This window comes from Apostichopus japonicus, chromosome 15 (assembly GCF_037975245.1).
Source record: "Apostichopus japonicus isolate 1M-3 chromosome 15, ASM3797524v1, whole genome shotgun sequence".
NCBI classification, from domain to species: Eukaryota; Metazoa; Echinodermata; class Holothuroidea; order Aspidochirotida; family Stichopodidae; genus Apostichopus; species Apostichopus japonicus.
In genome coordinates, this window is record NC_092575.1 from 19,253,413 (window position 1) to 19,274,177 (window position 20,765).

General features: G+C 36.3%; 1 protein-coding gene across 1 annotated transcript in view; it reads left to right on the plus strand.

The window, feature by feature from the left end:
• LOC139981370 (phosphorylase b kinase gamma catalytic chain, skeletal muscle/heart isoform-like) overlaps positions 1 to 20,765 on the plus strand; it is a 32,212-nt gene that overhangs the window by 708 nt on the left and 10,739 nt on the right. Inside the window, exons 2-9 of the mRNA XM_071993712.1 lie at positions 3,533 to 4,084; positions 7,061 to 7,248; positions 10,326 to 10,380; positions 10,537 to 10,602; positions 11,441 to 11,513; positions 12,995 to 13,085; positions 13,852 to 13,975; positions 17,975 to 18,098. Of these exons, the coding sequence (XP_071849813.1) occupies positions 3,975 to 4,084; positions 7,061 to 7,248; positions 10,326 to 10,380; positions 10,537 to 10,602; positions 11,441 to 11,513; positions 12,995 to 13,085; positions 13,852 to 13,975; positions 17,975 to 18,098 (831 nt within the window). The 5' untranslated portion in view covers positions 3,533 to 3,974. The remainder of the gene's footprint in view (positions 1 to 3,532; positions 4,085 to 7,060; positions 7,249 to 10,325; positions 10,381 to 10,536; positions 10,603 to 11,440; positions 11,514 to 12,994; positions 13,086 to 13,851; positions 13,976 to 17,974; positions 18,099 to 20,765) is intronic.

Below are 20,765 nucleotides of genomic sequence, written 5' to 3' on the forward strand. Positions count from 1 at the left end.
TGATTTATTTATTTCAACTTTCAAGGGTAAAACTCATTTAGCAATACAAAGACAAAATGCTAATCTTACATGAGGTCCTCAAACAATTTTTACAATTAAAGAAATTCTTGAAATTTCCAATAAGTTCAGAACAACTGCTATTGCATCACCTCACATCAAAAACTTTAATATAAGTGTGAAGCGTATTCTAGTTATTGTTATTGTGAAGCGTATTCTAGTTATTGTCATTATGATGTCACCCATGGCTCGCGCATTGGTGGTTTGCGCTGTGGTGTGGCGGGATATAAATCACGCACTATTACAAGCGTATCTTTTGTTTTAAATGATTCGGGGTTGGAAGACAGCCAAACTGGTTCAAATTGGTTGAGTGCCCATTTGCATATGCTCATCTGCATATCAGGTTGGCACTCAACCAATCAAGAGTTTGGTAAGGGGTGAGTTAAAAGTTTACACCAATCGGGTTCAAGGGCAGAGCGTGTGCCCTGTGCAACGCGTCTTAATTTGTTATTTTGGAATCAGGGGTTTAAGTGTTTCTTAAAGATTTATCGAGGAGTTGAAGTTTATCATCTGAAGTCTACGGACGTAGAAAAGTAGGCTCCGTTATTTATATTTTCGTCTGTAGTCTTCGGGCTCTTTACATTTTAATTATCTGAAGTTACAAGTTACAGTTTTATCCTGAATCAATAAAAAGAAGACGTATATATTATGCAGTACCCTCTTTTCCTGATTATTTCACGTTTCACGCTCGGTTCTACGGTATCAGTGTAAGGCCCGGCCTACCGTTCCCGAACTACCTAAAATAAGCCTTACATAAGCATTAACAAATGGTAACAATATCCTCATACAAATCTATGTAATGGCATGTGTAGAATGTGTAAGGTCTGCTTAAGCCTTTCAGGTGCAAGGGAGGTCATAGCAGTGCTAGGAAGGTAAATTGTCTTGCTATGTACTTGAGCGTGCTACACTATTTATATTGATGGGAGCTTTTTGCCCGATCGTTAGTTCAAAAAGCATTGCACTGGTGCCTCATTTATCCTATCGTCGGTTAGATACATAAGCGATATACTGGTACTTTTTACCTGATCTCCAGTTAACATTAGGGGTGCTTATTTGTAACCTGATTGTCCGTTGAAAAGCAATGCATTGGTGCTCATTCACACAATCATCTGTTAAATAAGGGGTGCTTATTTACCATATCATACGTTGAATATGTACACCTGATTAGGCTTGCACACTATAACCAGTTTAGTACCCAAACCGGTTTTGCCGACCACTATTGTTTATATTAAGAAAACCGAAAAAAAAAAAAAAAAAAAATATGAATTGCAAATACTGGAAAAAAGAAAGTTAAAGCTTCCATCCATCATTTGTTGACTTTAGTTTCTCCTATTTTACTGTTCTTTTTGCAATATGAAAACAAGAGAAAGCTTTTCTGCTAGATGACATTGTCAGCTATGATCGGCACACGCCATATACCAGTGCTTGAGTGTGGATAGCTAGGCCTAACATTACGCTATGCAGCCCTTATATGCGTGCATCAGTTAGGTGACCTTGTAGTATTGAACTGACCTTGGTGGCCAATGTTAGTAGTTGTGAGAAGTACACACTCAAATGATGAGATGTAGTTCAAAATAACTTGTTATATCCAACGTGCTTGCCCTCTTTGTGTTGTTCTTATTATTTTACTTCAATTTAATAGTAGAGGATATGGAGAAAATCTTTTCAAACAAATTGAGCACAGTACAAAATGATTTTTAAAACTTGAAAGGTACATTGTGCAATCCACAATACCATAGGACATGTACAGCCACGCACGTAGCCGGCCCAGAACACAGGCCTACAGTAGCAGTGAGAAAATATTTGATCAGGGCTCTGTTAGTTGAACAACAGAGATGCAAAAAGAAACATTAGACCAATCACAGTCCATTATTCACAAAGTGTACATGGCTCAGGCTTGAGCCAAGGAATACTAAAGGGGTAAAAATGTTGCATATTTGCTGGAAATTACAGATGTTGCTTAACTATTTTTTATTGGGGGGGGGGGAGGGTGTGGTTGGGGGGAGAAGACCCAAAGAAGTATAAATCTCTATACCCTTGGGAGGACCATACAGTATATAACCCCCGACACTTACGTTTGACAAAATGCACTAAATATCTTTTGGAACACTCTTTGTTCGATAAACAACACTGAAGATAGTACAATGCATGATCTAAACACTAGCACGATTGACTGTTTAGATGGATGCACAGGTGCAAATACTTTCCTCTTTGGCTTGATGAGTCTCTCAGCTCACAGACTGCGATTAGGTCACCAAGCAATCACCTCATACTTGTATTACGTGATGATCGGGTAAATGGCACAACCAGTTATATTAGGGACCATAAATGGTAGCACACTACTAGTATTGCAAGGCAACAATGATGGATTGTTTTGTATTGCAGTTTCCAAAAGGAACAACAGGACAGTATTCTGAGTATCCTATAATTTTAAGCCCTATAACATTGCTCTTTACTGTACTGTATCAATCTGTCAAGAACATGGGTTGAAATAAGGATTTGTGGACCAGGAGCCACTTCTAAAAAAGTGGCTTCTGGTTCTCGGCACTTTCAGTAGGACCAGGAGCTGTTTTCTCACTACCAGGAGCTAAAAAGGAGAAACAAAATTCAAGCACGGCATGTACGTACGTATCAGTACAGATGTTGTGCGATATATAAACCATGTGCACCAGTGCTATTGTGCATGCACTCGATCGATCAGTGATTTATCAAATCGCTAGCAGTTACTATAGCACTAGCATGCAATGTAGTTTTAGGACTTCCTGCAAATTGCACCATTACTGTTGTTACAAAACTTGCCAATGATAAATCCTGGTATGGGCACATGTACGTACATCTAACCACTAACATCATAAAATCCCCCCCCCCTATAAAAATGAAAATCCCCCACCCCCAAAAAGTAAATTGACTGAGGGAATTCCCCCTCTATTAACATCCTAGTGACAATGACGTAAACCCAGGTGGCTTCTTAATTTTTTTCTTCATATTCTAAAGATTGTTGATTTCCTTCCATATCAGTGTACTAATATTTACTGATCTGTTGTTTGTTATCCCCATAATACTCCTAAGATCAGTCCAAAGGTGACCTGTTACATAAATAATTTTTTTTTTTATTAATTTCTTTTGGTAGAATGCAAGCGTTCGTTTCACATCAGTTTAAAAATGTTAGTGTTACGGTACTTATTGCTCTCTAGGACTTTCGATATCAATTCATGAACCCAAGGGATGAATTTAGTGTTCAAATTTGGTGTCAGACCTTTGAAGCCTCTGACGTTTTATCTCACATGGAAAGTTCCTGTGTAGAAAACTGCTATATGTACATGTTTTCCTCATGTACACTACTGTATATATATAGCAACTTGACCGTTTTATATCATTTTGCAATGTGATACTGAGTGATACGCTGGAACCTCCCTCACAAATTTTATATATTTTATGATGATTTAGGTTCTCTAAATTTCATTTTTTCCAAGAGAGAAGAAGCTGCTGTATGGACATTCTAAGGGAAAGCTGTGGAAGTGAAGAATTGAGAAAGTCCACAATTTAAAAAACCATCTGTTCACATCCATGCACAACAATAATAATCTTTTGGTCATGGAAACAATTCCATAGGCAATTGGAAGCTCTTAATTATAGGTAGACTTTGGGTGTAACGTTTTTCCACCAACTTTCAGCATTGCGATGAAAAAAAGTCTTCATGAAACATTTCGTCCTTTCATTAATATAACATGAAGATATCACCTTTAAAGAAGACCATTTTTTCAAATATTTTTTCCAATTATTGGTCTTGAAGAACTCGAAAGAGAAATTTACAATCCTAGAAAAAAAGAAGAAGAATAAAACACAAGAAGAGGAATGAATACTGGATATAATTAGTTTTTTGAGGACAACCTAGATATTAACTTAAGATTCCTGAAATGATGAAAGATGGCCATGAATTAATATTAGGTGAAGATGATGTTGACTGGAGCGAGAGGTATGGCAGGGATTTTTCAAACAGATACATCCCTGGACAGATCCTGGGCAAGTAAGTACTGTGGATACCTTTGGATAGGCCTATTAGTTAGTCTTAATTGTTTTAATTTATCACCTATCTATCCATGGTTATTTCAAAACTAAAGTTCTACTTTACAGAATGGTTGATACCATTCGTACTGTACCTGTTATTGTCACATTGATAGTGTGTGAACAGCGAGGGGTCAGGAGTAGTGTTGACTGTCGGGTAAATTCATGTAAAGAATCTATAGGCCAAGGTCCACACAGACACATTCTGGTAAAATAAGCTTCTCCACAGGTCCTGTGAAAGAGTGTGGAGTGCTGTTATCAAAACCATTTTATATCTGATTGCCTTTATTTTGAAAGGACTCGTTTTAAAAGTGGAAGCAAGCTTTGAAACTTGATTGTTCACCAAGATTCAGGTACTGAAGGACTATTGTACCTTGGTTAGCCCACATGAAGACTTGCGAACACTTTATAGATTGCCAAAAAGTCTATCAGCATTTATAGCCTGCAGATCTATCATTTTCCAAAGCTGTTTAATGCATGGTCACTACTGAAAGTGCGGTGTATATTTTGTTTTGTTTTTTTGTAACATAATAATAATAATCCTAATAATACTGATGATTAGGTAGTTATTTTGGTATGCATTTCTTTCATTGGTATTTATTATCCAGAACCCTTTGCCGACTCAAGTCGTGCTGGCAGCGTTAGTAGCCTCATCCTGTTATTAACTTTAATATCACAACATTGTATTTCAAGAAGTGAGAATGCCATAAGTTTTTATTATATTTGTCAACTTTAGAAGCTAAGCAGTTCGATTGAATTCTTCCTGTGTTTCGTTTTCTTGTAATATTCGCATTTTCAACAAATCATTCAGAAATGCAATGTGATGATAACAATGATAATAACAATGATGATAACAATGATGTTAACAATGATAATAACAATGATAATAACAATGATGATAACAATGACAAAGTATATTTGTTGGAACAGTAAAGATCTAATTGTGGGATTATTATTATTACTGGTGGCTAGCTAATCCGTTTGGATCAGAACATAGTTCCGAAGGAAATCTGAATAACTTTGACGTACCTGTACAAACGTACAGTGTTTTATATGAATGCATAAGATTTTCCAAATGAAATACAGTACTGATAGTAAGTAGGGATAAGGTACATTAATGCAGAAACTAGAGGATTACATGACTCTGATGGGTTAATAGTACAAAGATGAGAGAGAGAGAAATAAAGAAATGTTGACAGAGTGCTTCTCTATTGCTCACTGCTGCAAAATGAAAGTATGTAAGCGAGAGCGCCTGACGTTTCAATCATTGCAGGGTCTTCTTCGAAGGCAAATTGAAAGGAAGACAGATTAAGGGTGTATTTAAACTGTAAACAGTATAACAGACAACAATTAAATGGGACCAATGAACAGTGAATAAAGTTTGCAAAACTAGACAGAAAAAAAGGAGATATAACAGCTTAGGAGATGAATAATAACATGCAATTTGTGACTTACATAGAATTTAACAAGTTATGGTATATTGCACATCTAAATTGGTTATTGGTAAATTTTAAAAAGTCATACAACAACATTTTGGTTCAGTATTTGTAATCATAGAGTAACAAACCTCTGTAGCTTGAATGTTTAAATTTCAAGTTTAGTTAATTTTTGTCACAGGAATGCAAGGAATTGTGAATTTGCTTCACTAATTTCTGTTATTAAAATATGATCAGAAATATATGGATAAAAGAGTCTTCTCATAGGATGTGGTTTGCACTATCTGTACATGAAAAGGTCATTAGTAATAATACCTTGCTTACTCGATACTTTGCAGAGAAACTGATCTTTCCTGTGAGCCATATAGAGGATGGAAACTTAAAGGATCATTCTTAAATACAACCCTCCTTCCTGAGTGGTGTAAATAATATCTTTTTTTTTTTGGTAAAAATATATGTTATTTCCTTTTCGTCAAGTGTCTGCCTCAATAAAATTTCCACAGGTGCGAAGAATATCCGCCTTTGCACCTTCAGACCTGTAATAAATTTTCAGAAACACAATATACTCAGTTTCATGTATTTATGTGCAATACTGCTAAGTCATGGAGGTCCTATATACTGTACACGTGGGTGGGACGTTAACTTGATAAATCATTTTGTAATTATGACAATGTAACATTAATCTTTAAATGTGTACTATACAATTGATATCTGAATGTTTTGCAAAAAGCTAACTAATAGAAAAACTATGTTATGTAGAGACTATATTACTATGTACAGGGACGTCAATAGTGAGATATTTCAAATGATGTGTCAGCAAAAAATGATAAATGTTGGTGTGTACAGCCACCCTATGAGATCTCGGAGGTTCAAAAGTTGAGGGGCAACTTGACAAGAAAAAGACTAACTTTTTAGACATTTAGACCATCAACCTGAATGAAAGTGACATTGTGTCTAAGTCCAGTTTGGTACAGAATTGTTTAAAGCTGACAGCCAGGTTAAAGTCTCTGTGTCTTAGTCATAATCTGATTTTGGTACAATATTACATTATGTTACATCAACGTATAAAATGCCCGTTAAAAGAATTTACGTCACCTCCTCGCTAATCTGTCTTCTTAATGACTATCGCTGCATGACATATCCTTTCTGGTGTATGAATTATTAGAAGACAAAGGAAGTTCTCACTAGTAAATAATGCCGAAACTACAGTATGTACCTTTTGAGAGTACAGTCAATACTGTCACACAACCCATGATTAGTTAAAAGCATGAAATGTTAGATTTGAGCCTTGAAAAGTTGAAGGTCATTAACGTAACAACTTAGAAATCTTGAAATTCCCTAATTACTTTTTAGGTTCTCTTAAGTTTGGTAATTTTATATTCCAGACCTTCTTTTGTACAGTGCCTTGAGCATGTTTTATTTCATGATAACAGCACTTTAATATATAGTATTTATTTGTTTATTAAAGTTGTTGTTTGGTTTTACTCTTTCACATCTCTTAGAGGGCTTAGCAGCACAGTTCGCAGGTGTATAGACAGGGAGAATTCTTCTGAATGTGCGGTAAAGATCATCGACATCTTCTCTGCCGGATCAGATTCCAATGAGGAGGCTGAGGCTCTGACAGAGGAATATTTTAACGAGGTCTCCATTCTCAGGAAACTCTGCGACGAACCTGGCCATGCAAATATAAGTGAGCTATATAATGTCTTTCACGATGGGCCCATTTCTGTCCTTTTAAATAATATCGGGGCAGTTTTTGATCCTGAAGTGACCATATGAAAGATGTAGAGAAATTTTGTTCAAATTATTTTATTTAAATTTTATTATGGAGGTGCTTGCAAAATAGTTTCTTTAGTGCTAATTATTTAAGTTTTTCATGAGAGATTTTGCGTACATTAACCTATACTTGACTTACATGTATACATAACCAGGAGATTTGAGAGCCAAGTCTTAGGATAATTATGCCATCCCTCCCCCCCCCCTCCCCCATTTGAGGTCTTCAAAAATTCATGGGTGTTGTGGAATATATTATTGCATTTCAAATTTTGCCCAGGCCCCTTTAATTGACACTGGCTCTGGAGCTGTAACTCAACCTGACCCCTCCCCCTTCTCCTGGACCCTGCATGTAACTTTAAGCTTTTTATGATTGTGGCAAAACGGTCTGAACATTGTAGTTCTGCCAGCTGTCCCTTCTGGTAACCTAACTTTGAACATAGAGATTACTTTCGCATTCCAATTCAATTCTGTGAAAAGGAATTCTGTGAAATGTTGGATCAACTTTTGGCCTTAGAGTGTAGTTCATATTGTGACTTAAAATTTGTAATTTGACCTATTCATGACACAACTATTCTCCCAACTGGTTAATGCTTCTGTCACACTCAGCATTTATAGCGCCAGCAGGCTATTTCCACGAAATGGTGAATAGATTGTACAATATATGAACCGTGTATCACTCAGGGTTCTCTCTAATCCTCCCTCTCCCCTCCCCCACGACCTTTTCATACCCCCCTCCCCCCTTAGTTTATGGACATCAGAGCCAAGTCAATTGTTATAATAGTCATAATGATGTGTTAAATGTCAACCAGCTGGCCTATATATGCTTACCCAATCAATTTCATTAGATTGATCAGAACTAATGTATGTGTTATGATGCATGATGTGCTGCATTGAACCAGGCATCATGGTGGTATGTGGTAATCAAACTCTAAGACTAGAGGGGGACAAGAATTTCATTAATGCTGTGTGTCGGTCAATGACTGGTGTCTATGTAGTGTATTAGCCATTTACTTGTCCAATGTGTTGGCTGCTGTCTAAAAATGACACAGTTAATCTAGTTGAGTTAATATTAACATAACAAACTACACTGTACTGTATATAGCTAACCTCTGCATACCGATGGATGCTGAGTAAATTAAATTTGTTCTATAGTGGTTTGTTCAAAGAGAAACAAATATATAATGAAAACATTTAACACAAAGTGATATAGCAAATTAGCCCAGATTTTAGGGAATAAAATGGTATAAATGATATAAATTATATGAGGGTTTGACAGTAGTGGCTGTTGATTTAGCTTTGTGATACCTGGGCGTGTAATCATCATAATCTCAAAAGTACATTGTTGTTTAACGTCATACGTTGTGTATGCATGCATTCACTTTAGTGATTACATGAATTGTATTGCTTTTTGTGGGAGTCAATGGGCATTTGAACTCTGCCGATTGCAAAGTCTGTAAAGGATTTAAGTACAAAAATGCCAAAAATAAGTCTTGAATGAACTTCATAAATTTGATCCACCTCAGTGAGTAAAAGAACCCTAGTGTTGTTCTGTCAAGGTATTGGCCAACACTATTCAAATAACCCGAGAATTCTCTAATTTATACTTCTATGGGCTTGATAATTTTCTGTATCATCAGTATAAATAAAGTTAATAAAATTAGTATATAAACAACAGTTTTAACTATATATAAGTTTTAAGAAAAAAAGAAAAATTGACTGGAAAATTTAAGACAAAAGAAAAAAAAAAGGAAAGAAATTAATTACTAAAATGGGTCACTGGTTTGAATCCCATTTTAGCCATAAATTTCTGTGCCTCTTTTTGGAGATATTTAACTGAAAGAGCTACTAAACCAAACCATGTACTATGCATACTGTAGATCTCTACCTGTGAAAATTCAAGATTGCATAACACTGTACATGTAATTACCATGTACATACATGCAGTACTACTGTGGATATGTACAGAGCTCTATAATCCTATTCCCTTGGGTGACAGTGACATATGGTATCCCGATCTGTCAGCCTGAGGTACCTGCACAGAGTTGAAACCTTCCTTTCACACTGCAGTCCATTGCATAATCTATCACGATACTAGATCTATAGTTGCATCATGTATGTGTATTCAAGATCCTGGATTAAAGGTTCGAGTAAATAATCAAGAAGGGAGAAGATATCACCTCACGTGGCTATAAGCATGCACCTTTTGATTCGTAATGAAACTGCATTATACCATACCTGTGGCACAGAAGCACTGTGTATGCAATGCTTTGTTATAAATGCTTTGTTAAAAAACCTGCACAGAGTTTTAACCTTCCTGTCATACTGCAGTCCATTGCATAATCTATCTATATACTAGATGATCTATAGTTGCATCATGTATGTGTATTCAAGAGCCTGGATTAAAGGTTCGTGTAAATAAACAAGTGAGGAGAAGATATCACCTCACGTGGCTATAAGCATGCACCTCTTGATTCGTAATGAAACTGCATCTTACCATACCTGTGGCACAGTAACACTGTGTCTGCAAGGCTTTGTAATAAAATACGCCCCCAAGTATGTTACTTTCTGTGAAATCATTGGTATTGCAAGAAATCTGTAGTTTGGTTTGTAGACTGTATACATCAGACTAACTTTGCAGTGTATTTTGATTATTGGTTATATACCACTACTTTATGGGTCCTTTCTGGGCATTTTTTTTTTAATTCTGCTATCGCATCGCAAATGCTATGCAAACTGGTCAAGTAGCTATGCAAGTGTGAAGCTGTATATAGGCAGTGTATGTACATAGGCAGTGTATGTACATATGAACTATAGAAACTGCTACACAAAATTGAACATTAAATTATTCTCTGCTTTATATACTTGCATTCCTATAAAAACCACAGGCAGCTGATTTTTGGGTTAAAAGCCTAAGGAATTGGTGTTGTATGTTTGAGCTGGAATTTTGTTTTTACTTTTTTTTATGCAGTGCTTATTGTTTTCCTTTCGCAGTTACCCTGTTCGATTTCATTGAGACACCCACCTACCTCTTTCTCGTCTTGGAACTGTAAGTATTCTGCGGAATTTGAGCACTACTTTAAATAAAAAATAAAAAATTCTACTTCCAAGGTAAAACTACTGATTTCTTACAAATTCAACCATTGAATCAACTCTCCATATTGTAAAATAAATTTCTCCTTTAACGTTTATATCTTTGCCTCAGATGCCATGGCGGTGAACTTTTTGACTATCTCACCAAAGTTGTAACACTCTCAGAGAAGAAGACGAGGTAAACATTTATCTATCATCGTAAATTTGCCTTGAACAAACTCTCAGGGATGTGCTCAGGAATATTTGAGTGCCGGGCAGATTGTGCGGTTGTGTGATCCACACCCTGGGAGAGGGATCTCAAGGGTTGGGTACCCCCTCCTCACTGGACAAATTTTGCACATGAAGTATGCTTAGGTGGTGCTATTTTTCCTATTCTGTGCCATGTATTCTCCCAGATTTTGGCTATGGTAAAATTTGTTAAATTGTCATCAAAAAAGTGCCGGGCGGAAATGTTTAAAATACTGTTTGTGCTGGGCGACGTTCAGAACTGCTGGGCGCAGTCGCCCGGTGCCGCCCAGTGTGAGCACATCCGTGAACTCTTTCACGTATAAACCTTGTACTCTGCCCTCTTCTCATGCACAGGGTTGTTTGTGTCTGTATTAACTGTCGGTAAACACTTGCTGGTTGTTCACGTAATCTCAATACAAGGATGTTAGATACTACTCCTATCCTGTGTTGATCTGGCTATTAAAGTACTTAGCCATCTATTCATACCTTGTAATAAGTAATAATTTGCCCCAAATCAAATCTGTTTGAAGTTTCCTTTGTGTTCCAGTTCATTACCCTTTAAAGTAGAATTAGGGACAATGAACCTATTCTACACTTCAATTTAGTAGAGAAAAAAAACCTCTTTCCAAAGAAAAAAGAAAAGCAAGTCCTGTACTTTTGGATGAGCACAGTATGCGTGTCTCAGTGAACAGACTGGTGTGATGTCACCTTCCATTTAGTAAGTCATCTCTTTAGTTTGAAATAAAATATCAAAGTAATTAGTTGTCTGTTTTGGTTTCTTGCCTCAGAACAATTATGAAGAGAGTGTTTGAAGCAGTGCAATATATACACAGTCACAACATCGTCCATCGAGATCTCAAGGTAGGTCCTCCGTTCGCAAAGGATTATCTCTTTCACAAGAAGACAAACCCAACCATCCTCTTTGTTCTAGGTGAAAGAAGTAACCCCGGTTAATTACTCTTCCCAAACAGCTAAAAACAATCTTATTCCATTTTGGTGAGATATATCAGATTTAAATGTTCCTGCACACAAGGGCGGAAGACTTGATCAAGTCTAAAACCCCTTGGTGCTCAAAACCCTTTTTTTTTGCTTGGTGACCCCAATTTTCACCTTGATCATCTTGGTGACCGTGGTGGGTACTTGAGTGGGCAGAGAGAAAGTAAAAGGTTGCAGATCCTTCTTGAACTATGAAATCAAATCTGCTATCTTTAAATTAGGATATTTCTCTCGCATAGAGAAAAAGTTGTCTCAACTGTTATGGGCAAACATTTATTACAAAGATCTCCATTAGATAAGCTTAAGATGAGAGGTTGGTTAACAACTCCTTTTATGCTTGTTTTAGTTTTGAATCGAAATTGTTGAAATCTCTCCAATATTAATATCCCATTACAAAAATATGACTTCAGCAAAGCATGCATTCATCTGTTTTACAAATTGAGAGAATATTACATTTGAATATGAACCCAACCTGGTCACCCATAAATTTTGAATTTTTTATCAAATATGAAACATTCGAACCTCGAGAAAATTTCTTTCGATGGTTTAGTTATAAGTTTAATGAATAGTCCAAACCTCTCAAAGTTAACAGTTGCTGTACAACCTACTGTACCTGTAAGCAGTCAAATATTCTTTCAACATTCTTTCAAAAGTTGCAAAATGGAGCACCACTTTGCATCTCAGCACCCTCCATTTCAGCAAACTTTCCCACACCTCCCTTACACTCCTCTCTTGGGTGACATAACCATCCTAGCCTCTCTCCCAATACAAAACTGTAGTCCCCCCACACCCCCCCCCTGTTTAGTAAAGTAACTAAGGAAACCCAGCAAATTGTGTATAGTATCAAATGGTTTGATCTTTATGTTTTGAAATGCTGCCCTCGTTATTAACTGAAGCACACACAAAGAACTAATGAGCACACATTAATATAACAGCCATTATGAATTTGGTTTTGAAATACTGCCATTTCCTTCCCAAAGTGGCAAATATCGTTGTGAGAAGTATTTCTCCTCATAGCAAACTGATTTTGTTCTTTTTCATATTTTTTTATTCCTTTATCCTCTTGCCAATAATACCTTTTCATATTTTTAAGAAAATATCCGGTCTTGATGCAAAAGGTGTACCTATTAAGCTTAGCTGTGTTTCAAAACCATAATTATTTCTGATGTTAGCAATGGATAATAAAGTGGATAATAAACAGTTCCATAATGTTTATGGATCACACACTTTGATAAATCAAAAGTGGATATAAAACAATAAAATATTGGCAATAAATTTTTGTTTCCAGCTATTTTAAGGTAAATTGATGTAATTATGTGTTGTTATGTTTCGTTTAATTTAATTAGCCGGAGAATATCTTGTTGGACGAACAACTCAGGGTAAAGATATCTGACTTTGGTATGGCGATGCAGTTAGAAGAGGGAACACTTTTAACAGGTAATGCATATATCACGTCTAACTTTTAAATAAAACACAACAGATTGACTTGGAAAAACGTTGTTTCTAACAACTAATGCATAGTGTCCCTTTTCTGCATGTTAAGGTTCCATCTTTGCTTAATTTTTTAAAATTTTTTTTATTAAATGGGTGGAAAAGTTGTAAACATTCACCCACAAATTTAACTCATGGTTCCTAGGCCATGTGTAACTCTAAACAATATCGTCATGGCAACCAGCGTGCTGCCGATTCTTCCCATTTTGTCATTAGCACATTAATGTACCTTTACATATCAGGTTGTAATCCTTTCTATCTGAAAGAGACATATATCCCAATATGTATTGTTGCACTGTTTATCGGTATCGACCAATGTTGGCCTAACACCCCCGTATCGGTAAAATTCGCACCAACTGTCGACATCTGCCAACTCGATATCGTTTTATGAAACAAGTGATTAGTTATTGGAGATCTGCAAATATTCCGATATGAGGGATATTGGAGCAACACCACCAGTTTTGAGGATATTGCCCATTAACAGTTGAATTCAGTCAGTCATTTTAAGTTTCTATGTGGGAAGTATTGGTCATGCATCACTGAAATTTTATTCAGCAAAAATGTCCTATTTAACCCTTTATATCTAAATTATCAAGTAAGTGTTGAAATATTAACAGCACCAACATCATACATGCAGAAAGTAAATTGAAAGACAAGTTTGATCACAGATTTTCTGACAATATAAAGGGTTTTTTTTCCTCATTCTGAACAGAACTCTGTGGTACTCCTGGATACATGGCCCCAGAAATGCTGAAGACAAGCATGAATATTGATGGGGTCGAAGGTTATGCCAAAGAGATCGATAACTGGGCGTGTGGTGTAATTATGTATACCTTGTAAGTACAGTCTTTGCCCTGTTGACTTATTTTCCTATGATAAAAATGTTTGCCAATTATTTTCTTACAAATTAAAAACCTTCTTTAGCTAATGCTATTCTGTAGGTTATTTTAGTCTTTTATGTTGGTATTATATATTCTATTTTTCAATCTGTCTGTCTGTCAATTTCAGTGGATAGTACTAGGCTCATGTCTAGAATGAATCCATGACAGAATACTAATGGTGTGGTATCAGTGAATAGTACTAGGCTCGTGTGTAGAATGAATCCATGACAGAATACTAATGGTGTGGTATCAGTGAATAGTACTAGGCTCATGTATAGAATGAATCCATGACAGAATACTACTGGTGTGGTATCAGTGAATAGTACTAGGCTCATGATAGAATGAATCCATGACAGAATACTAATGGTGTGGTATCAGTGAATAGTACTAGGCTCGTGTGTAGAATGAATCCATGACAGAATACTAATGGTGTGGTATCAGTGAATAGTACTACCTCATATATAGAATGAATCCATGACAGAATACTACTGGTGTGGTATCAGTGAATAGTACTAGGCTCATGAATAGAATGAATCCATGACAGAATACTAATGGTGTGGTATCAGTGAATAGTACTAGGCTCGTGTATAGAATGAATCCATGACAGAATACTAATGGTGTGGTATCAGAGAATAGTACTAGGCTCATGTATAGAATGAATCCATGACAGAATACTAATGGTGTGGTATCAGTGAATAGTACTAGGCTCATGAATAGAATGAATCCATGACAGAATACTAATGGTGTGGTATCAGTGAATAGTACTAGGCTCGTGTGTAGAATGAATCCATGACAGAATACTAATGGTGTGGTATCAGTGAATAGTACTAGGCTCGTGTGTAGAATGAATCCATGACAGAATACTAATGGTGTGGTATCAGTGAATAGTACTAGGCTCATGTATAGAATGAATCCATGACAGAATACTAATGGTGTGGTATCGGTTAATAATACTAGGCTCATGTCTAGAATGAATCCATGACAGAATACTACTGGTGTGGTATCAATGAATAGTACTACTGTAGGCTCGTATAGAATGAATCCATGACAGAATACTAATGGTGTGGTATCAGTGAATAGTACTAGGCTCATGTATAGAATGAATCCATGACAGAATACTACTGGTGTGGTATCAATGAATAGTACTACTGTAGGCTCGTATAGAATGTATCCATGACAGAATACTAATGTTGTGGTATCAGTGATTAGTACTAGGCTCGTGAATAGAATGACTCCATGACAGAATACTACTGGTGTGGTATCAATGAATAGTACTACTGTAGGCTCGTATAGAATGAATCCATGACAGAATACTACTGGTGTGGTATCAATGAATAGTACTAGGCTCGTGAATAGAATGACTCCATGACAGAATACTACTGGTGTGGTATCAGTGAATAGTACTAGGCTCATGTATAGAATGTATCCATGACAGAATACTAATGGTGTGGTATCAGTGAATAATACTAGGCTCATGTCTAGAATGAATCCATGACAGAATACTACTGGTGTGGTATCAATGAATAGTACTACTGTAGGCTCGTATAGAATGAATCCATGACAGAATACTACTGGTGTGGTATCAATGAATAGTACTACTGTAGGCTCATGTATAGAATGAATCCATGAGAGAATACTACTGGTGTGGTATCAATGAATAGTACTACTGTAGGCTCGTATAGAATGAATCCATGACAGAATACTACTGGTGTGGTATCAATGAATAGTACTAGGCTCGTGAATAGAATGACTCCATGACAGAATACTAATGGTGTGGTATCAGTGAATAATACTAGGCTCATGTCTAGAATGAATCCATGACAGAATACTACTGGTGTGGTATCAGTGAATAGTACTAGGCTCATGAATAGAATGAATCCATGACAGAATACTACTGGTGTGGTATCAGTGAATAGTACTAGGCTCATGAATAGAATGAATCCATGAGAGAATACTACTGGTGTGGTATCAATGAATAGTACTACTGTAGGCTCGTATAGAATGAATCCATGACAGAATACTACTGGTTTGGTATCAATGAAGAGTACTACTGTAGGCTCGTGAATAAAATGAATCCATGACAGAATACTACTGGTGTGGTATCAATGAATAGTACTAGGCTCGTGTATAGAATGAATCCATGACAGAATACTACTGGTGTGGTATCAATGAATAGTACTAGGCTCGTGAATAGAATGACTCCATGACAGAATACTACTGGTGTGGTATCAATGAATAGTACTAGGCTCGTGAATAGAATGACTCCATGACAGAATACTAATGGTGTGGTATCAATGAATAGTACTAGGCTTGTGAATAGAATGACTCCATGACAGAATACTACTGGTGTGGTATCAGTGAATAATACTAGAATCAATCACAGAGAACTTATCAGTGAGTGTCTAGTGAATGCATTGGGGTGAATTGCCTCCCTTTTCTTTCTTCAAGTAGAAAACTTTTTCTCTTTTTTTCTCTTTTTCTCTTTTTTTCTCTCCTATGCATAGTTATAATAATGCATATTAGCTTGACAGATGTAGAAACCCCCCCCCCCCAAAAAAAAATTCACTTCCCTTCAAGAGTTGAAATATTTCTCCTTTTCCCAATACCTGTCAATAATATTTATTCTAAAATTTGAAAACACTCTAAAGTGAAAGTTGAAAAAAGCTTGTTTTTTTTAGGGAATTTACCACAAAGTATGGAGGAAGTGGGTCTGTTTTCTTTTAACATGTGTCATCTTTGTGAAAACATGATTGACTCATCGATTAGTTTAGTATTAGTTGCATATTCTTTTGTATGAATGGAGTGCATTTAGAGAAAGAATCTCATTGACTCTATATGAATGAACACAAAATAGTGTTTCAATATCATTCTGTAAAAGTTTACAATTATTTGTTTATTTAACTTTTGGACAGAGCATAGAAGTACATGTCTAAAGGTTTTTTTTACCAAAATGAGCACAGATGTCTTTGAGAAAGTGGGCAGTTTTTTGTTTATCTTATTGCAATTCATTTGTCGTAGTCTTTGTGGATGCGGGGGGAGTGGGGGTGGGGGTTTTAGTTCCTTTGACATCGCTAATCCAAGGGTTGAATGGTACAGTTTGCAATGTATGTGCCACTTTTAGGTGGGGCCATAGTGTTTCCTTTCATCCGATGGAAATTATACCAGACATTATGGAATTATGCAAAACACTTTGGAAAAATTTAAACAACTAAAAACAAAAAAGATTGAATTATATTTTGAGACACAAAATTTTCTGTATCACATTAAAATGTTAATACTTAACATAAAAAACATAACTAACTTAAACATAATTAAGTTAAAAAGGGGGAGGGGTGGGTGGGGGGAACTGTCGAGTTGTTTGGTTTTCGCGACCTGGCGTAATCTCAGGTGACTTCTCGTGAACATTACGTAAGAGAGCCTCTCGTGCACCTTTCAGCGATATCACTCTGTGATGTCTCTATTTCGTCGGTATTTTCCCTTACGTTTGTTAAATATCTTGTCAAAGTCCTGGAGGTTAAAGAGTGTGAAGACTCACGCAAAAAAGAAACGTCTAATGCCGGTAATCTGACCTAGTTTCGGATGAGGTGTAACAGAAGTGTTAAACACCACCATCAATCCCAGAAAATACACACACAGTTTGCTACTGTCGGTGAATTAGACACTAGTGTACAGTCAGTACATACAGCTGCGGTCAATACCCACATTACAGTATACAAAAGATACAGCGATGGACATCTCAGGTCCAGCTAAAGATAATAAGGTATCACGTTTCATTACTGTCTGCATTTTGTAGGGACAAAACGTCACTTGCAAGCAACAGAAAGTTAACTTTTTCAGATGGCCGCACGCAGTTTGGGGCGAGTCTTCAATGCCATTAAAAGCCAGTGCGATCGATTTAGGAGTGGCATCATTTATAGGAATCTGAGTTTCTTTTCTTTCGTTTTTCCCGCTCAGGTTGGTAGGGTTTGCTCCGTTCTGGCATAGGAAGAAAATAATGATGATGAGAGCAATCATGGAAGGCCGTTATCACTTCAGCGGTCCCGAGTGGAGCGATATCTCAGATGTAGCTAAAGATCTGGTAAGTCTCGACTAGACTCTGTGCTTCCCTCATCATCATCATCGATGTTGTCCGCGAGTTCATTTCATTCACCATTATGTTTGTGCATTAATTTTCTCCATCAAGTTTTCCCACGGTTTCATTTTTTCCATACCACGATCATCACAACAGAAAGAAGTGCCCAGCAGGAAACACTCGATGCAAAGCTAACCAGCCAAGCGGGAAAAGAATATTGCTGTGTCATTAAAAACACATTAAGGGCACAATAAAATTCCTATGAAAACAAAACCAATTCACGCCAAAGTAAACGTAACGTTATATTAAACTTTACATGCACTTAGACATGTGATAGAAGGGGCGGAGGGGAGGGGGGGGAGGGGTTGGAGAAAAGTGGAATTGTTTTTAGCTCTTTTGCTGGTGTTAATACAACCAATGACAAACTGTGAGCTTGCACCTACTCTAAGGATGTTTGAAACAATGTGCAGATGGTGTGGAGAAATGTTTGTGCATCGCTAATGGGGTTCGGGTGGGTGGGGATTACACAGCAATCCTTGAAGCAGGAATGGGAGTAAAATAGACGTGCCTTCTCTTTGCATTCGCTGAAAAAATACAGATCAAACAGAAAGAGAAAAGCTTGATATTTAGGTCAGTGTACATCATCTATGGTCATTGCACACTTAACATTTCTGACATTATTACTTCAATTGTTGTTCTCTTAAACCTGTTCCCGTCGTAATTTTTTGCAACTTTCCCATCTACCTAACCCCACCGAATTGGTTACATTTTTGGCAATAATGTGACCCTTGGTAATTTTGGCAATAATGTCACTCACTTTCTCTTCCTTCGAAAACTCTACTATCCAGTGGTATCACGTAATACGTGTTCATTTTTTACGCACTGTATAATATTAATTCTTGTCCAGGAAAATCACTCCTTTGCTTTCTAGGTTGCATATGACTGCCGTCTCATAGTACCTTTTCAAAGCGGTTCATTGCTTTCTCTTTCTCTAACAATATGTCTAGTTGTAGCGTCTATATGAACTGGATAAAGCATTGCTTATTTCCTGTGAGCGTTGTAACAAGAGAACAAGAGGAATTGGAGTGTGTTATACATACATGTGCTTTATACTGCAAGTACTTGTGTTACATAAATAAGCGACAATCAACATCATGAAACAGGTGGTATTGCTTCACATTAAATATGGGTTGATAATTAACAAGGGTTATTAATACTCTCAATTGCTATTGTTCATAGTCCCTACAACGTTGAATACATCCACGATAATGTTTGGTTTGTAACACAATATTAGATACACACAATGCTAGGTATGGTTACAGAACATATATATAATGTTAAATATAGTTTTATGTTGTTGATGACATATAGTGTTGAACACATCCACAATATTTTTTTTGTATTATAAAACAATATTAGATATACACGGTTATTGATATCGTCGAGAACATGAAATGTTAAATATCCATTGTAGTTTACGTGATTCATAACTTACAAAGTATACTCAAGAAACCGTACAATGTTGAATAGCCACAATAGTTTATGTTGTTGATAACATACAGCGTTGAATAACAACAATAGTTTAAGTGGTCTGTAATATACAAATGTCAAATATCCACAATGCTGTGTATATGGTTAATATTACACCTAACATGTTGAATTTATACCACAATACTTTCTATGGTTTATAACCAACTGTATTGAGTATCCACAATAATTAATGTTATCATACATTATTGACTATCCATAATGAAATGGAAATATCCACAATGATATGGAAATATCCACTGCATTTTATGTGGTTGATAACATACAATGATAGGTATCTACAGTATGAATGATGTGTTGGTAAGACCAACTGTTGAATTGTCCTTGAAGCTTAGGCTGATTAAGATAAATATTGAACATGCATGGTAACTTATTGTTGTTAACACATACTGTGGCAACAGTGATGAATATTCATGAGCCTGTATTAGTGCTTGATTTCACACATCTATATATATCCATTATGATATTTTATTGTTGTTAACACATACCGTGGCAAGAGTGATGAATATTAATGGTACCTGTATCAGTAATAAAGAATTTTAAACCCTTGATCGACCGAGGATAATAGCTTTGTTATCAAAGAAAAGACAACTATTTTTTTGGGGGGGCAGGGGGATCAGTTGTCTTTGTTGAGCCAGGGAGTGGCTGATAAGTGAAGTACTGTTACAATAGCATTGAGTAAAAAGCCATGGTTGAATGAAGGAAAGAACCCAAAGTCTGTACCTGTATTAGTGCTTGACATCATACATATATATGTACGTATCCTTTATGATATTTATGTACCCCAGAAAGTGATGGTTTTCTCTAATATCTCCATATGTCCTCAGTCCTTTATTATTAATCATGTGACTACATGAATGGATGTTTTCTGCTCTACCTATTCCGAATAAACAGTTTCAAAAATCTGTCAATATGCAATATTAATGAGCATAATTGTGGCAATCAGTAGAGTAAAAATATACAGAAATACTGTGTTAGGTTGAAAGGCAGCAGCAAAGTGCATAGATGTTGCTCAAGGTTACCGTAGCAACTAACCAAATATATTCTACACATGAGTTTTCAAATTTGCTTACAGGTAATCTGCAAATTTTGTAAGAATGCATAGCCAAAGTTTATTCATAATTC